The sequence below is a fragment of the Dendrobates tinctorius genome, unplaced genomic scaffold (assembly GCF_039654945.1).
Source record: "Dendrobates tinctorius isolate UK_male_01 unplaced genomic scaffold, ASM3965494v1 ptg000103l, whole genome shotgun sequence".
NCBI classification, from domain to species: Eukaryota; Metazoa; Chordata; class Amphibia; order Anura; family Dendrobatidae; genus Dendrobates; species Dendrobates tinctorius.
Window position 1 is genome coordinate 13869581 of NW_027361771.1, and position 25060 is coordinate 13894640.

At 46.4% G+C, this 25060-nt stretch overlaps 1 protein-coding gene across 1 annotated transcript in view; it reads left to right on the forward strand.

The window, feature by feature from the left end:
* Positions 1–25060, forward strand: part of CUNH17orf67 (chromosome unknown C17orf67 homolog) — a 77964-nt gene that overhangs the window by 35198 nt on the left and 17706 nt on the right. The window contains exon 3 of the mRNA XM_073588102.1: positions 21518–21660. Within this exon, the coding sequence (XP_073444203.1) occupies positions 21518–21634 (117 nt within the window). The 3' untranslated portion in view covers positions 21635–21660. The remainder of the gene's footprint in view (positions 1–21517; positions 21661–25060) is intronic.

A 25060-nucleotide genomic window follows, 5' to 3' on the forward strand; every position in this document is an offset into this window, starting at 1 on the left:
ACTCAATTGCGTTAAGGCATATCAATGTGAAATATAAGAAGTGTGAATAGCGTAATGGCTTTTGAAATTTATGAATAACACATTGGCATTGTATGAAGATGGGAGGAGCCGGACTGGACCGCGACACCCATCGGACCGGACCGCCCCCCCGGTGAGTATAATCTCTGTTTTTTCTTATCTTTCAGGTTACATCGGGGGCTTATTTACAGCATTACAGAATGCCCCTGATGTCGATGCCGGCAGCTCATATTCGAAAAAAGGGGTGACAGATTCCCTTTATAGCATAAGGTTAAGAATGGCCAACATCAGTAAAAGTATCAGAATGAATTGAACATATGCAGCATGAAAAAGATTACCCAAGATAAATGGTGGTCCCGGGAAGGTGCGGCGTCTGTCATAGAATCATAGAGTTGGAAGGGACCTCCTGGGCCATCTGGTCCAACCCCCTGCTCAAAGCAGGATTCGCTAAATCATCCCAGTCAGATGTCTGTCCAGCCTCTGTTTGAAAACTCATGGCATTAGTCCACTATGCTACATGTGAAACTAAAAATTAAGTTCCACTGCTAGGATTTGAACTCACAACCCCTTATAATCCTATACACAGTACATTACCACTACACTATAGTGGCAACTGCTTGTCTTGATATTCATCTATTAATTTATTTATAAACAGATATATATATTTTTTTCCTGGTTTCTATAAATCGTCTCCCAGTTTTTAGGTTTACTAACTTCTGAGTGGCATCCACTTCCTTTTTACTTTTGGTTGGTCGTACATTTTTGTATATAACCTCCTGTATATATTTTTTATTGTATTATAATTATATTGAATTTTAGGGTATTTATTATTATTTGTTTATATAATTTTTATTATATTTATTTTTTGCGTCTTTCCTATTTGGTTTTCTAAAAAATAATTTTACTCTACTACTGTGTCTGCAAATAATAGACATAAAAAATAATTATTCTCTGCAGCCTTGTCTGTACGAGTAGTGTGGTTAATAAATAGTTATACTTACAAAAATTATTATACTATCTAGGAGTACTGTGCCAAACATCCTCTGTGTATCCTGCACCTGTGTCTGTGGGAATATTGTGCCTTTAAGTCTCAGTATGTACTCTGCACATGTGTCTGTTTGAGCACTATGAAAAAAAGTTTCTGTGTACTCTGCATCTGTGTCTGTGGGAGTACTGTGTCAAAAAGCCTCTGTATATTCTGCAGTTGTGTCTGTATGAGTAGTGTGCCTAAAAAATAATTATATTCTGCAGTTGTATATGTACGAGTAGTGTGCCTAAAAAATAATTATACTCTGCAGCAGCCTCTGTGCAAGAAGTGAGCCTAAAAATATTTATACTCTGCTGCTGTGTTTGTGGCTGTGTATGTGCAAGTAGTCTGCCTACAAACTAATTATACTTTACAGCCATCTCTGTGGGCAGTGTGCATAAAAAATTGTTATACAACGTACCCATTGCTTTGCGAATAGTGTGTCTAAAAAGAATCATACTCTGTAGCTCTGTGTGCGCGAGCATTGGACCTAAACAATAATTATACCCTGCAGCGGTGTCTGTAAGGGTGGTGTGCTGAAAAAATAGCTATACCATGCCAATGTGTCTGTGCGAGTAGTGGGCCTGAAAAATGAATATACGCTGCAGCTTTGTCTAGGTGAGTAATGGGTCTAAAAAATAATTATGTGCTTGCAGCAATCTGTGTGAGTCGTGGGCATAAAAAGATTATTCTCTGTAGCCATCTCTGTGCAAGTTGTGTGCCAGTTGTGCTTCTAAAAAATAATTATACTTTACAGCTGTGTATGTACGAGTAGTGTTCCTAAAAAATAATTATACTCTGCAGCAGTGTGTGTACAAGCAGTGTGACTAAAAAATTATTATAGTCTACACCCATCTGTGCGAGTAGTGTGCACAGAAAAGAATTATACTCTGCAGGTGTGACTGTGCAAGTAGTGGGCCTAAAATATCATTCTACTCTGCAGCTGTCTCTGTACAAGTCATGTGCATTAAAAAAAATTATACTCTTCTGCAGTGTGTGCAAGTAGTGTGCCTAAAAAATAATTATAGTCTGTAGCCGTGTATGTGCGAATAATGTGCCATAAATTATAATTATACTTCGCCGCTGTATTTATGTGAGTAGTGGGCCTAAAAAATAATTATACTATGCATCCGTCTCTGTGTTAGTAGTGGGGCTAAAAAATAATTAGGGTATGTTCCCACGGTCAGTAAATGCTGCGTCCAACTCGCAGCGACCAGATTTTACAGCATAGTGGCTGGGACATGCCGTGTGTCTTTACCGACCGGAGCATGTCTTTTTATCTTGCGGAGACGCTCAGTCTCCACAAGATAGAGTTACCCTGCAATTTAATGGGACATGGTGATTCCGCACGGTTCAATGAACACATGCGGAATCACCTGCGTTCAAAAGCCAGCAGCGCTTTAGACGGAGCGGACATGTGCTGCGTCCAAACCACTGCCGGTTTCTGCCCGTGGGAACATACCCTTATACACTGCAGCTGTGTGTATGTGAGTAGTGTGATTAAAAATTATTATACTGTGCACCTGTGTCTGTGAGTAGTGTGACTAAAGAATAACTATACTCTGCAGCTGTATATGTGCAAGTAGTGTACCTAAAAAATAATTTTACTCTGCAGTAGTCTGTGCAAGAAGTGAGCATAAAAAATAATAATACTTGGCAGCCATCTCTTTGGGAGTAGTGTGCCTAAAAATTGTTATACTCTGCTGCTGTATCTGTGCAAGTAATGTGTCAAAAATACTAATTATACTCTGCAGCTGTGTATGTGCGAGTAGTGTGCACAAAAAATAATTATACTCTGCAGCTGTTTATGTGCAAGTAGTGGGCATAAAAATTGATTAAACTCCACAATTGTGACTGTGCAAGTAGTGGGCCTAAAATATAATTCTACTCTGCAGCCATCTCTGTGCCAGTAGTGGGCCCAAAAAATAATTATCTCTGCAGCTGTCTGTGCAATTCGTGTGCGAAAAAAATAATTATACTCTGTAGCTGTGTGTGTGCGAGTAGTGGGTATAAAACACCGGTATTACATATCTGCTAATGTGTTTTTTCATGAGACATGGCGGCATCATGAGAGAGGGGATCCACCCAACAAGGACAGGAAACCTCTCTCCGCATCAGTTGTTTTACAGAGCATGAGAGGAACTCCGCAGGTTAGTGTACATATAAATAATACATCCTTTACACTACTAAACTTCCAACACCCAAGGGAGTGTATAATGCTAATAATGCACCCAACTAATGATGTGATCAATAGGGAGGGAATATAAGGGTGCTGTCATGTCTCATGAAAAAACACATTACCAGGTATGTAATACCCGTGTTTTTCCATCATACATGATGGCACCACGAGAGAGTTACAGAGATTTGTATTCTCTTAGGGAGGGATCACTGCTTGTAACACTCTTCTCCCGAATGTGAGATCAGAGGTACCAGATAGGTCTATCCTATAATGTTTGAAAAAGGTAGATGGAGAGGACCAAGTGGCCGCCTTACAGATTTGGTCGATGGAGGCGTCTGCTCTCTACACCCAGGATCTCGCCTTGGCCCTCGTGGAGTGGGCTTTTAAACCCTCTGGAACAGCCCTGCCCGCACTACTATATGCTAGCATAATGGCCTCTCTTACCCATCTAGCTATAGTCTGTTTAGAGGCTATAAGGCCCTTTCTTGCCCCCAGGTATGAGACAAATAAGGCGCTCCGTTTTCTCCAAGGTCTCGCTACCTCTAAATACTGCAGGATACATCTTCTAACGTCTAGGCAATGAAGCCTCTCCTCCATCTGGTTACTAGGGTTAGGACAAATGGATGGTAAGACTATCTCCTGAGCCCTATATTTTGATACCACCTTGGGAAGGTATGCTGGATCTAGTTTTAACACAACTCTATCGTCCATGACCTGATTGTAGGGAGGGTCTGCTGATAGTGCGTGTAAATTCTCAACCCTACGGGCCGATGTGAGTGCCACTAATAGGGCTGTTTTTAATGTTAGAACTTTATCTGATGTTGTGTTTAGTGGTTCAAACGGGTTCTCTGTCAGAGATGATAGGACTAAATTTAGGTCCCAAGGAGGAGGAGTAGGGGATGGGACAGAGTCAGCTGTATTACAGGCCCGGATAAACCTGGCCACCCACTCATTGTTTGCCAGGTCGCAGTTGAATAAGGCTGCCAGGGCTGAGACGTGTACTTTGACGGTACTGATAGCTAACCCCAAATCTAAACCTTTCTGCAGAAACTCCAGTATTGCCACTATTGGGACTTCCCCTTCCCGTTTTGGGCCTGAGGTAGACAAGAATTTTTTCCATATCCTTCCATAAATTTTTGTAGTCACTGGGTTTCTGCTACTGAGTAAGGTGGATGTTAACTCCGCTGAGAATCCCTTTTTCTCTAGTAGTGACCTTTCAAATTCCAGGCTGTCAAATGCAGCCCGGACTTCTGAGGGTGATTGAAGGGAACCTGTGTTAGAAGGTTGTGGTCCTCTGGGAGCACCCATGGGTCCATCACTGACATCACTCTCAGCCAAAATTAAAAACACATGTGAAATGCACAAATGTGAACATGTCTGTAGGACAATGTTCACACCACCCACTGATTGAAACACAAACAAAGCACAGAATGAAAAATGTGCAAAAATACCTTGCAGTAAGACATATAATAGTAGTCAGCAAGTGCTCATAAAAAGATGACAACAAATACAGGGTATTTAGTCGATACGTTTTTGCAAAAAAATGTATGCCAAGCTGCTCCACCACGTCAATGTAACCCCTATCGAAGCAGTCCCTATCTAATATATTTAAAACCTGAACATGTGAACAGTGTCTAAATGAGCAGGATTAAGACAGGCGCTTACCTGTATGGGCTCATGGTGTGAGACAGCTCCTTTTGTGCATGTCACACAAGAGAGGGGTGGGGTCTCTCAAATTATGCACAAGCACGAAAAAAACTGGATTAAAAACACATGTGAAATGCACAAATGTGAACAAGTCTGTAGGACAATGTTCACACCACTCACTGACACTGATTGAAACACAAACAAAGCACAGAATGAAAAATGTGCAAAAATACCTTGCAGTAAGACATATAATAGTAGTCAGCAAGTGCTGATAAAAAGATGACAACAAATACAGGGTATTATGCAGTGATGTTATAGCCCTCCACAGGCAGGGCTGTAGTCCCAGGGCAGAGTAGATGAAGAGCATAGGTGTTGAGGAAGAGGGTGCAGTGTTTGGCACAGAGATGGGTTGTGTAGTCTCCTCTCTAGCGCTTACTTGAGGTACATGCAGTACTGTGTTACACTGAAGTTCCTCCTTCTTCCCTTTCAGATCTACCTCGTATGGCAGACAGCTGTAGCCCTCTATTTCTCTTTGCTCACCCGTCGCTGTTGTGCCTCCAAGTCTTAGGTGGGAATAGAGCATTTACAGCTTCCTATTCCTCTGGTTTCTGTTGAAGGACCTTCAGTATCCATACATCCGTGGAGACCAGGCTCCAGATCATGCGCTATCACTGGGAGGGAGCTCTCTATCCTCAGCTCAACCTCCAGCTTCTCTCCACACGTCTACACTCATTGCCCTCCTCGCACTAACTAACTAATTTCCCTTCCTGGCCCTCAGAGCGCACTCCTCCCCCAATTCTGGTTCAGAGCTCCCTGTGCTGGCCTGGAGTGGGTACTGTGTTGCATGACATGGCTAACTGCTAGAGAGACCCTTCATTGCTTCCAGGCATGACATCACACTCCCTAGGAGGAAGGTAATGCCACTGTGGCGACCATACTCCTGGGGGCGCCACAGAGTGTCTAGGTGGGCTCCCCACCCCCAAGGACTGGCGTCCATTGTGACCACCTTGGAGGCTGTGTATGTCCAGGGTACTCCTCTTGGAGATGACTCTATCTGTAACCACCACCTGAGTGACTGGAGCACAGGGTCCGGGAGGGTGAGCTTATGCTCTAACTGTCCCTGAAGTCTTAGGTCGTTTTGTAGCACACACCATTGTAGTTCCCTTGTGTGAAACTGGGCCCATTTCACCGCCGATATGCAGGAGGTTAGGGACCCCAACACTAACATGGCCCTTGTCAGAGTCATTTCTGTTTTTTTTATTGTTTTTATGATTAATTTTTTGATCTTTTCTTCTTTCTCCTCTGAGAGGCGACATGCCTGCTCCACTGAGTCTACTGTTAACGCTAAGAAATTCTGGATCATTGCTGGTTCCAGTTAGGATTTTTTGAGGTTCAGCTGTCATCCCAGCATCTGTAGTGTCTCCATCACTATTTTGACTTGTTCTTGACAGTGAGAGAGATTACTTCCCACTATCAAGATGTCGTCCAGATATAGTATCACCAGAGTATCTTTTTCCCTGAGGTGTGCTGTGACCTCTGCAATTAATTTTGTGAAAACTCAGGGGGCTATTGCTACCACAAAGGGCAGAGCCCTGTACTGAAAGTGATGCCACTGAGATCTCATCTGGACCGCCACCCTGAGATATTTGCGATCTCGTTGTCAGATCGGGACATGATAATAAGCGTCCTTGAGGTCCAGGACTGCCATATAGCACTGAGGGAAGAGGAGCTTCACTGCTGATCTTATTGTTTCCATTTTGAATAATGGGACTATCAGATATTTGTTGAGGGCTTTCAGATTTATAATTGTCCTCCAGGAATTGTCTGTTTTTTTTATAAGAAATAGGGGGAGTAAAAACCTTCCTTTCTTTCCTCTACTGGAACTTCTTCCAGGACATGTTTGTCTAGCAGTGAGATTACTTCCCCCTCCAGACTCTCTTGATTTTCTTGAGAGGACTGTACTGGAGTCTGCATATACAGTATCTTTGTGGCGGCCAGTGGTGGAGCCTTAACTCCAGACCTGACCCCACAATTTGTCGGATCCAGGTGCTGGATGAGATCCTATCCTAGGCTGGGAGGAAGTGAGAGAGTCTTCCCCCCCCACCTGAGAAGGACTGTCACTGGGAGGGCTTATAGGTGTCTTTGAAGGGCTTGCCGAAGTAGAAACCTCTCCCTCCTCTGGATCGCTTGTCAGAGTTATTTCTGTCTCGATCCCTGTACTGCTGTCTTCTGAATTTTCGGCCCTTCTGAAAGGAGCGCCGAAGGCCTGAAATGGCTGTTTTGGGAAATTCTTCTTTTTGTCGTCTGCTTTCTCCAACACGTCATCCAATGCCGGTCCAAACAGGAAATTTCCCTCACACGGCAGAGAGCAGAGTTTCATCTTTGCCTGTGTGTCCCCCGGCCAGCATTTGAGCCATACTGCACGGCATCGTACATTAGTTAAAGCTGCTGATTTTGCTGCTAGCCTGGCTGAATCCGCTGAAGCCTTAGCTAGAAAGACTGCCTCTGCTCTGATGGCCGGTATTGCCTCTAAGATAGACTCCCTGGGAACTCCTTGATCTAGCTGATCCTCCAGGTTATCAACTCATATTTTTAGGAATCTAGCCACACAAGTGGCCACGATGGCCAGTCTTAGTGCCCCAGCCGAGGCCTCCCAGGCTGTTTTAAGACAATTATCTGTCTTTCTGTCCAGAGGCTCCTTCAGGGAACCTAGATCCTCAAAGGGTAGGGAGGATTTTCTGGCGAATTTTGAGATCGCTACATCAATCTTTGGAGCTCTATCCCAGGATGAGAATGCCTATTCATCAAAGGGGTACCTCCTTTTCAGGGAATTGATTATCTGGGACTTCTTCTCTGGTTTTTCCCATTCTCTTTTTATGAGCCCTTCCAGCTGTTCGTTAATAGGGAAGGCTCTACGTTTCTTCTTTTGCAAACTCCAAAACATGAGTTCCTGAGCCGTCTTTTTTGCTCGCTCATCTACCAGCCCCATAGTAGATCAGATTGCTTTTATAAGCTTATCTGTAGCTTCCACTGGGAATGCATCTTCCTCATCAGAACTGCTATCTGAGTCCTCCTCTGATCCTGTGGAGTTCTCCTGCGAGACTACTGAGGGGCTGGATCTATCTCTTGCTTTGCCATCCGTATCCGTTGATTGTAAAGCCCTCACTGATTTAAAGACCTCAGACTGAATCAGGGATCTCAGATTATCAGCGAAAGAGGGTGTCTCTTCCGCTACTGTCTTATTAATACAATCCTGGCTCAATTTTTTATTCCAGGATGCTTCTAAGGAACTATTGCATAAGGGACATTTCTTATTCTTAGATTTTGATCTAGTCTTTTTAGGGACCTCCTATACTCCACCCCACCAATGTATGTAAAAAGAGGGGAGAGAGGAGACAAGAGAGAGAGAAAGAGAACAGACATTAGCGTGCTGGACTTTCTCGGAGCTCACTCGCCACTCGGATGCTTCACAGAACGGGTATTGGATTTGGACATCCGGTCCGCGCTACTTTAACTAGTGTCCGCGTCCCCCAGTCTATTACCTGGGTGTATACGCTCTCTGCGCACACCCGGCAAAGGATCACATGTGTGCACGAACCCGGCAACCACTTCCGGTGCGCGCTGGGGCATTTCCAGTGCAAGCTGCTGCCTGAGGTATGCTGCTGCCTAGTCGGCGCATCCCTTCCCCGGGTGTACGCGCTGCCTGTGCGCTCCTGGATTCTACTTCCGGTGCGCGTGCCCACTCCATTTCTGGCGTTCCCACGCCACCAACGCCATGACACCTGCTGCCCCCCTCATACCAGCGATCTTCACCGGACCCGGTCTCACCGGAGGAACATGGACATCACCCTGGCCACCATTGAAACAGGTATCAAACTTCTTTCTAGGGCTCACGTCCACTGGAGTCTGGCCTCAACAGGGAGGGCACCCATCCGAGGCCTCCTAGGAGTTTTACCTCTGCCTGGGCACCGATGTGGCCTCCGTGTACTTCTATGGGGTGTGTCGGCATCAGGGAGGGTACACCCAATGTGGCCTCCGAGGCTCTAACTTCACCCGGGCATTTGCCTCACAGGCTGTGGCCATGCACTCGCTCGGTGGGTCATGGGAATACATTGCCCCCGAGGTAACTACCGGTACCTGGTGATGGATGTAGCAGACCGGTGCCTGCCAGTAATCATCCGACCCAGGCCCAGGCATCCTCTTCTTTCTTCAAGAATCTTCAGAGTCTTCATCTTGATGGTTCCCCATCAAGGACAGGAAACCAATTGATGCAGAGAGAGGAGCCGCCACCTTTTATCTTGAAGGTTTCCTGTCCTTGTTGGGCAGATCCCCTCTCTCGTGGTGCCGTCATGTATGATGGAAAAATATAATTATACTCTGTAACCATGTATGTGCAAGCAATTCGCCTAAAAAAATTATACTCTGCCGCAGTGTGTGTGAGAAGTGTGCCTAAAAAATAATTATACTCTGCTGCTGTGTCTGTGCGAGGAGTGGGCCTCAAAATAATTATACTCTGGAGCTATCTCTCTGTGAGTAGTGTGTTAAAAAAGGAAGTATACTCTGCAGCTGTGTATGTGCGAATAGTGTGCCTAAAAAATAATTATACTCTGCATCTGTCTCTGTCTGAGTAGTAGAGCTAAAAAATAATTATTCTCTGCAGTTGTGTGTGCGCGAATAGTGAGCCTAAAGAATATCTATACTCAAGTGAGGCAAACAAAGAAAAGGAAGTGTCTACAACAAATGGACAGCATCACCATTAATATAACAAGTAAATAAAGAAAAAGACACCCATTTAAAAACAATTCAAAAGCCAATAATGGCTAAAGTAACACCAGGGAGACCCAGTAGGGACCATCCAGACTCCTCCGCTGTGTGCACCGGAAATAAAGAATACGAACCAATACACAGACCTAGGTCAATAAGAACTGACCAATGGATACAATGTATAACCAAAATAAGGTAATGATCTAGAAAAAGCATGATATACAAAACAAATTCTATAGAACAAGCTGCACAAAGACCCCAATGGAAAATGGGGATACTCAACCCTGGATAAAGATATGAAAAAAATCAAGCAACATCTTATAAATAAGGGATATAGCACATGATAAAAACCACCAGGGAAAAATTGAACAGCAGCATAAGAACTGCTAATGGATAAGGTAATGCAGACGCCCGTTCACAGCATGATATGTGGAGGGAGAAGCCCCGTGTGTATCGCCACTAAGCGTAGCTTCCTCAGGGGAAAAATGTAGAGTGAAAGGTGAAAGGTAAGTACTAAGCTTATATAATGCATATAGAAATTAATTACCTATGAATCAGGTGCTGATAAGGGAGCTTCAAGGAAAAACAACCAGCACAAAGGTGCACTTCAGTAATAGTCATTTCCTGGCATATGGAGGTCAAAGCCTCATGTAGAAAACACATGGCAAAACCGCCATAAATGAAAATAGTAGGCAGGCATAGGACCTGTGAATCATATATCAGCGCCTGCGCAGTAACACAATTTAAGCAAAGGACCTGCGGGTCACATGTCCTCGCCTGAATTTAAGCAAAGGACCTGCGGGTCACATGTCCTCGCCTGTAAAATATGGAAGTATAGGCATAGGACCTGCAGGTCATGTGTCGCGCATGCACAAACAAGAGAGTCAGCAGTGAAAGAACACAGGACCTGCGAGTCATGTGTTCGCGCCTAAAGAATATGTATACTCTGCATCTCTACATGTATGAATAGTGTGCCTAAAAAATAATTATACTCTGCAGCTGTGTGTATGTAAGAAGTGTGACTAAAAACTATTATACTGTGCAGCTGTGTCTCTGAGAGTAGTGTCCCTAAAAATTAATATAATTCGCAGCTGTCTTTAATCTTCATTTTTTTTTATATAGCGCTAACATATTCTGGGGTGGTAAAGGGTGGTCGAATAGTTGGTTCTGGTCTACTGTAGGGCCACTACTGGGGCGACTCGCAGATGCGATGGGGAAGTCCTCTTCGTCATCCAGGTCCCAGACCGTGGGAGAGGGGCCGGGGACCTGGAGGGTCGGGTCGAGCCGCGGGGGATCGGTAGACGTACAAGGCCGTAACATGTTACGGTGCACAACCCGAGTGAGAGGTGCGTTGTTTCCTTCAGATTGTATTTCGTACACAGGCCCGTCAGGGCTTATTCGGCGCAGCACTCGGTACGGGCTCAGCTCACACCGTGGTTCTAACTTGTTTTGAGGATGTTGATCACGTACGAGTACCCGATCCCCAGTCTGAAAGTCAATGGGTTGGAGTAGTGTTCCCCCTTGGTGTTCTAGATCCTGGAGCTTCGTATGGACGATACGGTGGAGGGTCTGCAGCCGGTGCCGGTGGTTTCGGACCCACGAGGATACCCCGGTCCAGGGTTGGGGTTCCTCTGGGTTCAATTCCACCTCCGTAATTCCTTTGCCTTCCCGTCCGAACAGCAATGAGTAGGGGGTGTAACCAGTCACTCGATGCACCCGATTGTTATATACCCACACCAGCTCGGGGACATTTTCAGGCCAGCGGGCCCTGCGGTCGCTCTCCAGGGTGCGCAGCATTTGGATTAGCGTACGATTGAATCGTTCACAGGCTCCATTTCCTTGCTGGTGGTACGGCGTAGTCCGCGATTTATCGATACCGTAAAGATGATGTAGCTCTTCCATGACTTTTCCTAGGAAGCACGCTCCTTGGTCCAAATGTATTCATTGCAGACAGCTGTACACGTGAATAAGGTTCTTGCAAATCGCATAGGCAGCCGACTCTGCAGTTTGGTCTCGGGTGGAGGTGACTACGGCGAACTTGGTGAAATGGTCCACCATAACGAGACAATGTTCATACCCCTGATAGGTCGGACCTATGGTCAGATAGTCCACCGTAAGAAGCTCCAGAGGGGCTGATGTTACAATAGTTTGCACCGGGGCTCGTTGCGCGGGGGGGTTTAGCGAGCTCGCACGGGCGGCAGGTTCGACAAACTTCTTCTACCGCAGCGTGTAAGCGTGGATGGTACACTATCTGCTGCAACCATTGTAAAGTCTTTTGAGCACCAAAATGAGCCCCCCTTCTCTTGGGCTTCCCAGGCCAGTTGGTTGAGATGGGCTCCGGGCACGATTACCTGCCATATCGTCGCTGACGTGGTTCTTGACATGGCTTTTCGATATAGAAGTCCCTTTTTGATGACCAGTTTTTCCCACTGGCGCAACATCAGCAACATATCTTGGGTCAAAGTCTGTTTCTGTGAGCCCTTGGGCAATTTACCGGTGGCCACCCATCGGCGCAAGAGCCCAATCTCTGTATCTTCCTGTTGCTGCTGAATCCATTTGTCGCGGGGCTGTTCCAGCATCCCTCCTAGGAGTTCTGGATGAGGCGCTTCTTGCGTGTTGACTGTAGGCGTGGCGGTGGTAAGGGCGAACGGTGTCTAATCGGCTTCTAATTCGTCGTCTCGACTTCTTCCTGGGATGGTGTGTCGGATTCTGGAGAGCACGTCGGCGTGCACGTTTTCAGCTCCCCGTTTGCAGATGATCTTACAATTGAATTTGGCCATCCAAGCCACCCACCGCTGCTCTAGGGCCCCCAGTTTGGCATTCTCCAAATGGGCTAACGGGTTGTTATCGGTCCGCACTACTACTTCAGAGCCCGCCAGGTACTCTGCGATTCGCTCCGTCATTGCCCACACTACCACGAGAAGCTCGAGCTTAAAGGAGCTGTAATTGTCTGGGTTGTGTTCTGAGTTGTGCAGCGACCGGCTACCGTAGGCGATCACTTTCTCCCGGCCGTCCTGCACCTGTGACAACATAGCTTCTAGTCCCTGGAGGCTCCCGTCGGTATGCAGGATGAACGGTTGCGAAAAATCCACATACGCCAATACCGGGGTGTCCGAGAGAGCAGCTTTGAGATCTTGAAACGCATCCTCTTGCGGTTGCTGCCACTGGATCTTCTGGCCATTCACCCCGGCGGGAGCCCCCTTCAGCAGGTCCTGCAGGGCTTGAGCTTGGCGTACAAAATTCTTCACGAACTGATGGTAGTAGCCGGCCAACCCCAAGAAGGCCCGCATGTCCTCTGCCGTCTCAGGGGTAGGCCACCCCTGGATGGCAGCGACCTTTTCCAGGGATGGTCGGATGCCCTCTGCCGAGACGGTATGCCCCAGGTATGCGATCTGGGTGCGGAACAGGTGGCATTTCTGGGGCTTCACCTTTAATCCAAACTTCTGCAGCCGGCCAAGCACCAGCCCCAACCGCCTCAGGTGGTCCTCGAACGTGGCGGAATAGTTGATAATATCGTCCAGGTATATCAACGTGGCTTCAAAGTTGAGGTCGCCTAGACACCGCTCCATCAACCGCTGAAAAGTTCCTGGGGTGTTGGCCAGCCCAAACAGCATCCAATTGAACTCGAACAGTCCCATGGGAAGGATGAATGCCATCTTGTGTTGTGAGTTCATTTTCCCCTTCATTACTGAGGCCCGAGGAACTCCCTCTTCTGGTAAAGAAAGGTAGTGAGCCTGATTATCAAACACCTGAGGCTGATGATGATGACTGGCTGAGTGGAGTTACTGACTGGATATAGGGCTGCCGACGCCCTTCTGCCCTGCGGGTGATTTCTCTGTGGGATCCTTGGAGACCAGTCTGAATTCCTGCTCCTCTAAAGCTAAGTTTGCGGCTCGGCCTTTTGCATTGGTGCTTTGACTTCGTTTTGCTTTGTTTTTCTAGATTTCTGCCATTCCCTGCTGGGGTGTGCTGAATTCCTTTAGCTCTGTCTTCTGAAAATACCTGAGTGCTGATTTAGTTTTTGAAGCCTAGCTGCTTCAGGGCCTTTTTCATATCAGCTTGTTGGCTTATGTCTTTGATAGGGTTTTGGCAGATTGCAAACAGCAGCTTTCCTGTCCTTTCCTGTCTAGGTAGTTTTGGGCCCCGTCTTTGCTCGGTCTTTCTTTCTGTCTGTTAGTGTTTTCATCTTGCTTCACCGTCATTATATGTTGGGGGCTGCCTATTGCTTTGGGGTCTGCTCTGGGGCAGTTTAGATTTCCCCTTTCTTTCTTTAGGCCTATTTAATTCTCCGGCTGTGATCGAGGGGTCTAGGGCATCGTAGGAACCCCCCACGGCTACTGCTAGTTGTGTTGATAGGTTCAGGGGTCTGCAATCTGATAGTTGCCAACTTCTCTGGTTTTCTGGACTTAGCTTGTATTTCTGTTTTTGCCTCCTACGGTGACTCATTCATAACAGAATCACCCGCCATACTGCAGATTCTAGGGTACTCAATAGCAGGAAAGAATTGTAAAAAAAAAAAAAAAAAAAGGTGTGTATATTTTTTCCTCTATATCTCTGAGGCCGTAGGGGGGATTTTTTTTTTCTCTCAATGGAGATAAAGCAATTGTCTGATCGTGTGGAGCAGCTTGCTGCGGAAGTGCAGGGAATTTCCGCCTACCTTGCTCATTCACATGCTGTTGACCAAAGATTCCTACACCTGATGTATTTTTTGGGGATCGGTCTAAATTTTTGAATTTCAAAAATAATTGTAAATTATTTTTTGCCTTGAAGCCTAACTCGTCAGGGAGCTTCGCGCAGCAGGTTAAAATTGTCATCTCTTTGCTGTGTGGCGATCCCCAGGATTGGGCGGTTTCTTGAAACCAGATGATCCTATTCTGACTAATGTGAACGCATTTTTTCAGGCCTTGGGGTTGTTGTATGACGAACCTAATGCCATTGATCAGGCTGAAAAGACCCTGCTGGCATTGAACCAGGGTCGTGATTCTGCAGAATTGTACTGTCAAAAATTCCGAAAGTGGGCAGTACTTACTACCTGGAATGATAATGCCTTGGCTGCTCTCTTTCGGAAGGGGTTGTCAGAAGCCGTAAAAGATACTATGGTGGGATTTCCTGTTCCCTCTGGTCTTGCCGATTCTATGTCATTAGCCATTCAGGTTGATCGGCGTTTGCGCGAACGCAAAGCTGCACTAGAGGTGTTACCACCTGTTGAACAAATGTCTGAACCTATGCAATGTGATAGAGTTTTTTCCAGAGAGCAGCGTCAGGAGTTCAGAAGGCGTAATAAGTTGTGTTTTTTCTGTGGAGATGCCTCGCATATTATTTCTGTCTGTCCTAAACGAGAGAAACGCTTTGCACACACGTTTTCTGTTGGGGGTGTTCAACCCAAGTTTCTTCTGGCTATTACTCTGATCTGCTCCCTGTCCACATTTTCCGCCAAGGCTTTTGTGGATTAGGGAGCAGCCCTAAACCTAATGGACTTGGATTTTGCTAAACGTTGTGGATTTCCGATGACACCTCTGCAGACGCCTATCCCTTTGAGGGGGATTGATGCTACTCCTTTGGCTAAAAATAAACCTCAGTTTTGGACCCAGGTGGTAATGCGGGTCGCCCCAGACGATCAAGAAAATTGCAGATTTTTGGTGTTGCATAATCTGCATGATACTATTATTCTGGGGTTTCCCTGGTTACAAATTCATAATCCAGTTTTGGATTGGAAATCTGTGTCTGTGGTGAGTTGGGGTTGTCGGTGTGCCTTTAGTGAGGCTCCGGTGTTTTCCACCTCTCCTCAGTCGCATGATGTTCCTGATTATTTGGCGGACTTTTATGATGTATTTAGTGAGAATGAGTCTGCGTCTCTGCCTCCTCATAGGAGTTATGACTGTGCAATTGAACTGAGCCCGGGGTGTAAATTTCCCAAGGGTCGGCTCTTCAATTTATCTGTACCCGAGCACGAGGCTATGCGATCCTATATTAAGGAGGCGTTGGAGAAGGGTCATATTAGACCATCCTCGTCACCCTTAGGTGCCGTTTTTTTTTTGTAGCCAAAAAGGATGGATCATTAAGACCTTGTATTGATTATCGTGCCCTCAACAAAATTACTGTTAAATATCAGTATCCGTTACCCCTGATTTCTGATCTATTCTCCAGAGTTAAAGGTGCTTGCTGGTTTACCAAGCTTGACCTCAGGGGAGCGTATAATCTTATTCGCATTAAGCATGGGGATGAATGGAAGACGGCGTTTAATACTCCGGAGGGACATTTTGAGTACCTGGTGATGCCTTTTGGGCTCACTAATGCCCCTTCTGTCTTCCAGTGCTTCATGAACGATATTTTCCGAGATTTTGTCGATAAATTTTTGATTATCTATCTGGATGATATTTTGATCTTCTCCAAGGATTGGGATTCTCATGTGGAACATATTCGGACTGTGTTCCGGATCTTGAGGGAGAATTCCCTGTATGTCAAAGGATCTAAATGCCTTTTTGGAGTACAGAGGATTTCTTTTTTGGGATTTATTTTGTCCCCGTCAACTATTGAAATGGACCCGGCCAAGGTACAGGCCATTTACGATTGGGTTCAGCCCACTTCTTTGAAGGCCCTCCAGAAGTTTTTGGGTTTTGCTAATTTTTATCGGAAATTTATAGCAAAATTTTCTAGTATTGCCAAGCCATTGACTGATTTGACTAAGAAGGGTGCTGATGTGTTAAATTGGTCTCCGGAGGCTGTTTCTTCCTTTCAGGAGCTGAAGCGAAGATTCACCTCCACCCTGGTTTTGCGGCAACCTGATGTCTCACTTCCATTCCAGGTAGAGGTGGATGCTTCTGAGATTGGTGCATGAGCTGTTTTGTCCCAAAAGGATCCTGTAACATCTAAAATGAATCCCTGTGCTTTCTTTTCCCGAAAGTTCTCTCCATCTGAACGTAACTATGATGTGGGGAATAGGGAACTGTTGGCCATGAAATGGGCATTTGAGGAGTGGAGACATTGGTTGGAGGGAGCTAAGCATCAAGTCGTGGTCCTCACTTACCACAAGAATTTGATTTACCTAGAGTCGGCTAAGCGCTTGAACCCTAGACAGGCTAGGTGGGCCTTGTTTTTTACACGTTTTGATTTTGTGGTTTCTTTTCTTCCTGGAACGAAGAATGTCAAGGCAGACGCCCTCTCTAGGAGCTTCTTTGCTGATTCTCCTGTGGTGACCAAGCCTGCTACCATCTTAGGCGAAGGGGTAGTTCTTTCTGCCATCTCGCCCGATTTGAGACGTGCTCTGGAAGAGTTCCAGGAGGACAAACCTGAGCGCTGTCCCAGTGGAAAGTTGTATGTTCCTGACCAGTGGAAGAAGAGAGTGATGTCTGAAGTTCATTGCTCTGCTTTGGCTGGTCATCCAGGTATTTTTGGTACTAGAGATCTGGTGAGTCGTTTTTTTTGGTGGCCCTCCTTGTCTCGTGATGTCAGGATTTTTGTGCAGTCCTGTGGGACGTGCTCCCGGTCTAAATCGTGTTCTCGCTCTAGTGGGTTGTTGATGCCTTTGCCTGTCCCCAAGAGGCCATGGACCCATATTTCAATGGATTTCATCTCTGATATGCCTGTCTCTCAAAGGATGACCGTTATTTGGGTGATTTGTGATAGGTTCTCTAAGATGGTTCATCTTGTACCACTCCCTAAGTTGCCGTCTTCCTCTGAGTTGGTGCCCCTGTTTTTACAACAGGTGGTTCGTTTGCACGGGATTCCTGAGAACATTGTATCTGACAGAGGAGTCCAGTTTGTGTCTAGATTTTGGAGAACTTTCTGTTCCAGGCTGGGAATTCAGTTGTCCTTCTCCTCTGCTTTTCACCCTCAGACCAATGGGCAGACAGAGAGAACAAACCAGACCTTGGAGTCATATTTGAGATGTTTTATTTCTGCTGATCAGGATGATTGGGTTTCATTTTTGCCCTTGGCCGAATTTTCTTTAAATAATAGAGCTAGTTCTGCCACTTTGATGTCACCTTTTTTTTGTAACTTTGGGTTTCATCCTCGATTTTCTTCAGGGCAGGTGGAGCCTTCTGCCTGCCCAGGTGTTGACACTGTGGTGGAGAGAATGCACCAGATCTGGGACCAAGTGGTGGATAAGTTATCTCTCTCCCAGGAAAAGGCCCAGCGGTTTTCCAACCGACATAGGACCATTGGTCCCCAGTTTAAGGTTGGTGATATGGTGTGGTTATCATCAAAAAATATTGCCATGAAGGTGGCTTCTCCTAAGTTTAAGCCTAGATTTATTGGACCTTACAAGATTGTGGAGATTATTAATCCGGTCTCTTTTCGTTTGGCTCTTCCTGTCACATTTAAAATCCATAATGTGTTCCATAAATCTTTGTTGAAGAGGTTTGTTGAACCTGTTGTTCCGGGGGTGGCACCCCCAGACCCTGTATTGATTGAAGGTAACATGGAATATGAGGTAGAGAAAGTACTGGATTCCCGTCTGGCTAGACGGAGACTCCAGTATTTGGTTAAGTGGAAGGGTTATGGTCAGGAGGATAATTCCTGGGTCTCTGCCTCTGATATTCATGCCAAAAGATTGGAGCGTGCTTTTCATCGGGCTCACCCTGATCGCCCTGGTGGCGTAGTTGAGGGTTCGGTGACCCCTCCTCAAGGGGGAGGTACTGTTGTGAGTTCATTTTCCCCTTCATTACTGAGGCCCGAGGAACTCCCTCTTCTGGTAAAGAAAGGTAGTGAGCCTGATTATCAAACACCTGAGGCTGATGATGATGACTGGCTGAGTGGAGTTACTGACTGGATATAAGGCTGCCGACGCCCTTCTGCCCTGCGGGTGATTTCTCTGTGGGATCCTTGGAGACCAGTCTGAATTCCTGCTCCTCTAAAGCTAAGTTTGCTGCTCGGCCTTTTGCTTTGTGCTTTGACTTTGTTTTGCTTTGTTTTTCTGGATTTCTGCCATTCCCTGCTGGGTGTGCTGAATTCCTTTAGCTCTGTCTTCTGAAAATACCTGAGTGCTGATTTAGTTTTTGAAGCCTAGCTGCTTCAGGGCCTTTTTCATATCAGCTTGTTGGCTTATGTCTTTGATAGGGTTTTGGCAGATTGCAGACAGCAGCCTTCCTGTCCTTTCCTATCTGGGTAGTTTTGGGGCCCCTTCTTTGCTCAGTCTATCTTTCTGTCTGTGTTAGTATTTTCATCTTGCTTCACCGTCATTATATGTTGGGGGCTGCCTATTGCTTTGGGGTCTGCTCTGGGGCAGTTTAGATTTCCCCTTTCTTTCTTTAGTCCTATTTAATTCTCCGGCTGTGATCAAGGGGTCTAGGGCATTGTAGGAACCCCCCACAGCTACTGCTAGTTGTGTTGATAGGTTCAGGGGTCTGCAATCTGATAGTTGCCAACTTCTCTGGTTTTCTGGACTTAGCTTGTATTTCTGTTTTTGCCTCCTACGGTGACTCATTCATAACAGCACCCGTCTCCACAGTGCACCCGTCTCCCCAGTACAGCCATCTCCCCAAGTACAGCCATCTCCCCAAGTACAGCCATCTCCCCAAGTACAGCCATCTCCCCAAGTACAGCCATCTCCCCAAGTACAGCCATCTCCCCAAGTACAGCCATCTCCCCAAGTGCACCCATCTCCTCAGTGCACCCATCTCCCCAGTGCAGCCATCTCCTCAGTGCACCCATTTCCCCAGTGCAGCCTTTTCCTCCTCCCTCCCCGCTGGGCTCATTCTCATCTCCCCCCTCCCTCCCCGCTGTACTCATTCTCATCTCCCCCCTCCCTCCCCACTGTTCTCATTCTCATCTCCCCCCTCCCTCCCCGCTGGGCTCATTCTCATCTCTCCCCTCCCTCCCCGCTGGGCTCATTCCTATCTCCCCCCCTCCCCACTCATACTCATCTCCCCCCAGGCTCATACTCATCTCCCATCCCCCCGGGGCAAACTCATCTTCCCCCCGGGCTCATACTCATCTCCCCCCTCCCTCCCCTCTGGGCTCATACTCATCTCCCATCCCCCCTGCTCATACTCGCCTTTTCCCCCCCGGGCTCATACTCATCTCCCGCTCCCTGTATGCATGGCTGGGCTGAGGGCTCACCTTGCACGGTCCCTGCATGTTTGCCGCTCCAGGCGCCGGCATTCTTCCTGTGTCACAGGCTGTGTGTGTGAGCGGTCACTTGATTCTGCTCATTAAGGTCCATGAATATGGACGCCACGCCTATGAGAGAGGAGTGGCGTCCATATTCATTACTGTAATGAGCGGTATCACGTGACCGCTCACACACAGAGTTTGTGACACAGGAAGAATGCCGGCGCCGGAGACCTTCGGAGCCGCAGGCACCGCTGGAGCCGAGGAGGTGAGTAGGATGTCTTCAAGAGGGGAGGGGAGCGGAGGGGAGGATCTGACCTGGACTTCCATTATATATAAAAAAAACAACTTTGCCCAGGTGCCGCCCCACCGCATCATTCCGCCCTAGGCACGTGCCCACGGGTGCCTAGTAGCAAATACGGCCCTGGTGGTAGCATCATGGTTTTGGCCTGCTTTTCTTCAGCAGGGACAGGGAAAATGGTTAAAATTGATGGGAAGATGAATGGAGTCGAATACAGGACCATTCTTGAAGAAAACCTTTTGGAGTCTGCAAAAGACCGGAGACTGGGACGGAGATTTGTCTTCCAACAAGACAATGATCCCAAACATAAATCAAAATCTACAATGGAATGGTTCACAAATAAACGTATCCAGGTGTTAGAATGGCCAAGTCAAAGTCCAGGCCTGAATCCAATCGAGAATCTGTGGAAAGAGCTGAAAACTGCTGTTCACAAACGATCTCCATCAAACCTCACTGAGCTGGAGCTGTTTGACAAGGAAGAATGGGCAAGAATTTCAGTCTCTCGATGTACAAAACTGATAGAGACATACCCCAAGCGACTTACAGCTGTAATCGCAGCAAAAAGTGGCGCAATAAAGTATTAAGTTAAAGGGTCCGAATAATATTGCACGCCCCACTTTTCAGTTTTTGACTTTCCACAAAAATTTAAAATTACCAATAAATGTCTTTCAACTTCACAATTGTATTTCACTTGTTGTTGATTCTTCACCAAAAATTTACATTTGGCATATTTATGTCTGAAGCATGATATGTGGGAAAAGGTTTAAAAGTTCCAGGGGGCTGAATACTTTTGCAAGGCACTGTGTATATATATATATATATATATATATATATATTTATATGTCAGTGACACACTTTATATATATATATATATATATATATATATGTACATATATATGTGTGTATATATATATATATATATATATATATACATAGAACTTTCACTCATGACGGTGTGCTGCTCCTATTTTCTTTGGATCTCTATCTAATATAAATACATATATATGTGGGTGTGTCACTGACGTGTATATATATATATATATATTCTATATGTATATATCTATTTTATCTATTGTTTTCTAAGTTGTCAGTGTGATCTTACTGTACGTGGCACATGAATTGCCGGCTTTTCAAAGGACACCGGTGCGTAAAAATTGGACAGCACGGTGCGAGTGCTATGCGATTTTTTTTCTTGCACCCATAGACTTTCATTGGCGAGTCTCGGCCGATATACACAGCAAATTGCGGCTTGCTGCGATTTCACTCGCACGTATAATATGGCCTAAAAAAAAAATCGGTGATGGGAGCTGCCCCATAGATTAACAGCAGCCCGAGTGCTATGCGAAGTTTTAGAAAACATCGCATAGCACTCATCCATATTCTTCGCAAGTGTGAATACGGTCTTAGGGACATACTTTATGTTGCTCTCAGATGGAAATGATGACTGATTCCTTTTAAAGAGTCTATAAGTCTGATTTGGGTATTAATAAATCTGTGCATATAACATTAAGCCTTGCGTTTCCCTTAGGAGTACATGCTGTACCTACAGCGTCTGGAACAGAGGTCTGAGGAACAGTTTTATGAGCATTGGTGGAATCCGCACTGCCAGCCTCACTGCAATCGCAACATCGTAAACCCTGCTTAATGTCTACCGTGCGCCTACACATGAAGGTAGGTTTACTATAGGCTGTGCAAGAACTGCACTGCTTATTAGGATACATTCCCATGCATTCACCCATAGGAGATTTTCTCTGAATATTTTTTGGAGCAACACATATTGCTTGGCCAAGGATGACTGTTTGCTATGCTACTACATCACAGTGAAATGCAGGTAAATGGGATTTTGCAGTAAAAGCTTGGGTTTTACAGGAAAGAAGACAAATTCCCTAATAAAGAGAATTACAAATTATCATAACCTTCCTTGCTGTGAAACAGTGATACAGCACAGAAATAGCACATTTTGGGGGAATACCTCCCATTTTTCATTTGAAGGATGTGTATGTGTGTAGCTGCCCCTTTTTCCCTTTTGTAGACAAATTGACAACCATGCTGCTCATATGTTACTAGTTAATAGGAGGAAATTGACACTGCCAGCATTTAGTGAATAGTATCAGACTGTGCAGGAATGCGCCATTGACCAAGAGCAATGGTAAGACCCAGTTTTCAATTTATTTGGGTATTTCCAGGACAAATAACAGAAGACTGGCACAATGCAGAAAGCTAAGAAAATATGCTCAAGAGTTGATATTTTATTGATTGCATATATTTAGCAATTTGGTAGGAGAGTCATGTCAGAAGAGCCATCAGGTCTTCTTTAACCCCTTTCCTACAATGGACATACTATTCCGTCCATGTGACCTGGGACCTAAGTCCCATGGACGGAATAGTACGTCATGCCCTTTAATGTGACATCGTGACTTAAGTCACGGTGATCGCATTAAAATGCCGACGCCATCTTACCTCAGGATAGATGGCCTCGGCATTCCGGCCAGTCTCCGCCCTGGCCCGCCCCTCTGTTTGCTGTGATTGGCTGTTCAATTCAGAACAGCCAATCACAGTGCTTCTCTTTGTTTCAGCCAATCAGTTTGGCTGAAACAACAGGATCCTAGGCTAGGATCGAGTACCGATGTACTCGATCCTAGGACCTGGCAATGCCAGGCACTGGAGAAAAGCCCCCAGATTGGCGCGATCACCGATCGAATCGATCGCGCCAATCGCAGGCACAGCGGCGCAATATTGCTGCTGTGCCCTGCCGGTACCGGCCTGGATCGGTGCTGTAATAGCACCGATCCTAGGCCGGAGCCTAGGACAGGCCCAGCAGGGCCTGCAGGAAGTGGTTGGCGCGATCGATTAGATCGGCGATTGTGTCAGCCACAGGGCACAGCTGCTGATGACCTGGCCATGACCTGCCTAGGAATCGGAGCTGTGAGCTCCGATCCTAGGCAGTTACCATGGTCACCAGGCAGAGCAGGGATTGGTGGGATCGATGTAATCATTCGATCCCACCAATGACAGGTCACAGCAGCGATATGACCGCTCTGTGACCTGCCCCTGACCTGCCTCTGACCTGTCTGCAGGGGTCCTCACTCTAGCTGAGGATTCCTGCAGAGAGGTCAGACGCAACAAGAGCTCCTGTGCTGGGTATTGTGGTGCCACAGCTTGTAGCATCACAATCCCTGCAGAAAAAAGAAGAAAGAAAACTACAACTGTAAGTGTTAATTGATCCCTGATCCCCTGCCCAATCTATCTTCACCCCCCAATCTATCTTCATCCCCCCCCACCCCCCCTTTTACCCCCTTTTACCACCCTCCACCCCCCCTTTTGCGTTGCCTCTGTGCGCAGCCGCTGAGTGTTGATCGGTGACGCAGTTCACCGATCAACACTCGTGTTCGCTTTTTTTCTTAGCCCCCTTTGTGCCACCTCCGCACACACATCCCGTTTTTCATTTTTTTCACCCCCCTTTGTGCCACCTAACTACAACCCTAACTGATCCCTGCCCAATCTCTCTTCATCCATCCCAATCCCCCATCCCCCTTCCCCCTATTTTTACCCCCCTCCACCCCACTTTTGCGCCACCTCCGTGCAATAAGTGACGCACATCAATTATCAGAGTTTGTGCCTTCCGCTTTTCATTTTTTTCACCCCTTTTTGTGCCACCTAACTACAACCCTAACTGTTGATCCCTGCCCGATCTCTATTCATCCACCCCAATCCCCCCAGCCCCCTCTTTTTACCCCCCTTTGCGCCGTTTCCGTGTGCACATTTAGCAGCTGCCGAATTTTGATAAGTGACGCAATTCACTTATCAAAGTTCGTGCCGGCTGTTTTCCATTTTTCTTTTTCACCTCCCCCCCTTTGAGCCACCCCTGTACACACATCCAGCAGCCACTAAATTTTGATAAGTGACGCCGTTCACTTATCATATCTAGGACCTGCTGTTTTAGACATTTTTTCACAGGTATTTTGCTCCCCATTTCCTTTTAGCTTTTTCTTACAGGATGGTGTGCACCAATCACTAGCCCCCCCCACCACATACACAGTTATAAATAAAGTACACCCAAGCACCATATTTACACAAAAAAATGTCCCGCCCATCACGTTCCTCCCAACAGCGCTATTCAATGGAGGAGGCATATGCTTTACTTGCCTCCGACACTGATAGCGAGGATGACGATCCGACTTTTCATTTTTCGGATTCTTCATCCTCTTTCTCTTCCCCCTCCTCATCTTCCTCCTTGGGTCCTGCGGAACCACCATGCAGACGCTCCAGGACAGAAGATGAGGCAGCGCCCACCATGCCCACAGCTGATTCAGCAGACCCTGTGTGGACCTCGCCCCCCGAAAATTACGAGCCACCGATTCCTGATTGTGTGGCAGAATCAGGAATCAAGTTTGACACCACCGGCCTCACAGAAATTGACTTTTTCAAAGTCTTTTTCTCTGAGGATTTTGTTAACCCCATGGTGGAGCAAACTAATTTGCACGCTCGGCAATTTTTGGAGCAAAACCCGCGTTCATCCTATACTAACTGGTCTCCTGTGGACGCAGTTGAAATGACGCAGTTTTGGGGCCTGGTCCACCACATAGGTATCCTGATGAAGCCTGAAATTTGGCAATATTGGAGTGTTGATATTTTATACAACACTCCAGTGTTCTGAATGGTCATGGTCCGGACGCGTTTTCAGGCCATCCACAAGTTTGTGCATTGTAACGATAATGCACAGTGTCCCCCACGAGATGACCCCAACTTTGACGTCTGTTCAAAGTTCGGCCGGTCATCGAACACTTCAACAAAAAGTTTGCTGAAGTGTACGTGCCCCAAAGGAACATCTGTGTGGATGAGTCCTTGGTCCATTTCAAGGGAAGGCTCAGATTCTGTCAATACCTGCCCCATAAGAGGGCCACGTATGGAATCAAACTCTATAAGCTGTGTGAGAGTACCTCAGGGTACACCCACAGGTTTAGAGTGTTCGAAGGAAAGGACACTAGGATTGAACCTCCTGAGTGTCCTCCTGACCTCGGAGTGAGTGGGAAAATTGTGTGGGATTTGGTGCACCCACTGCTGGATAAAG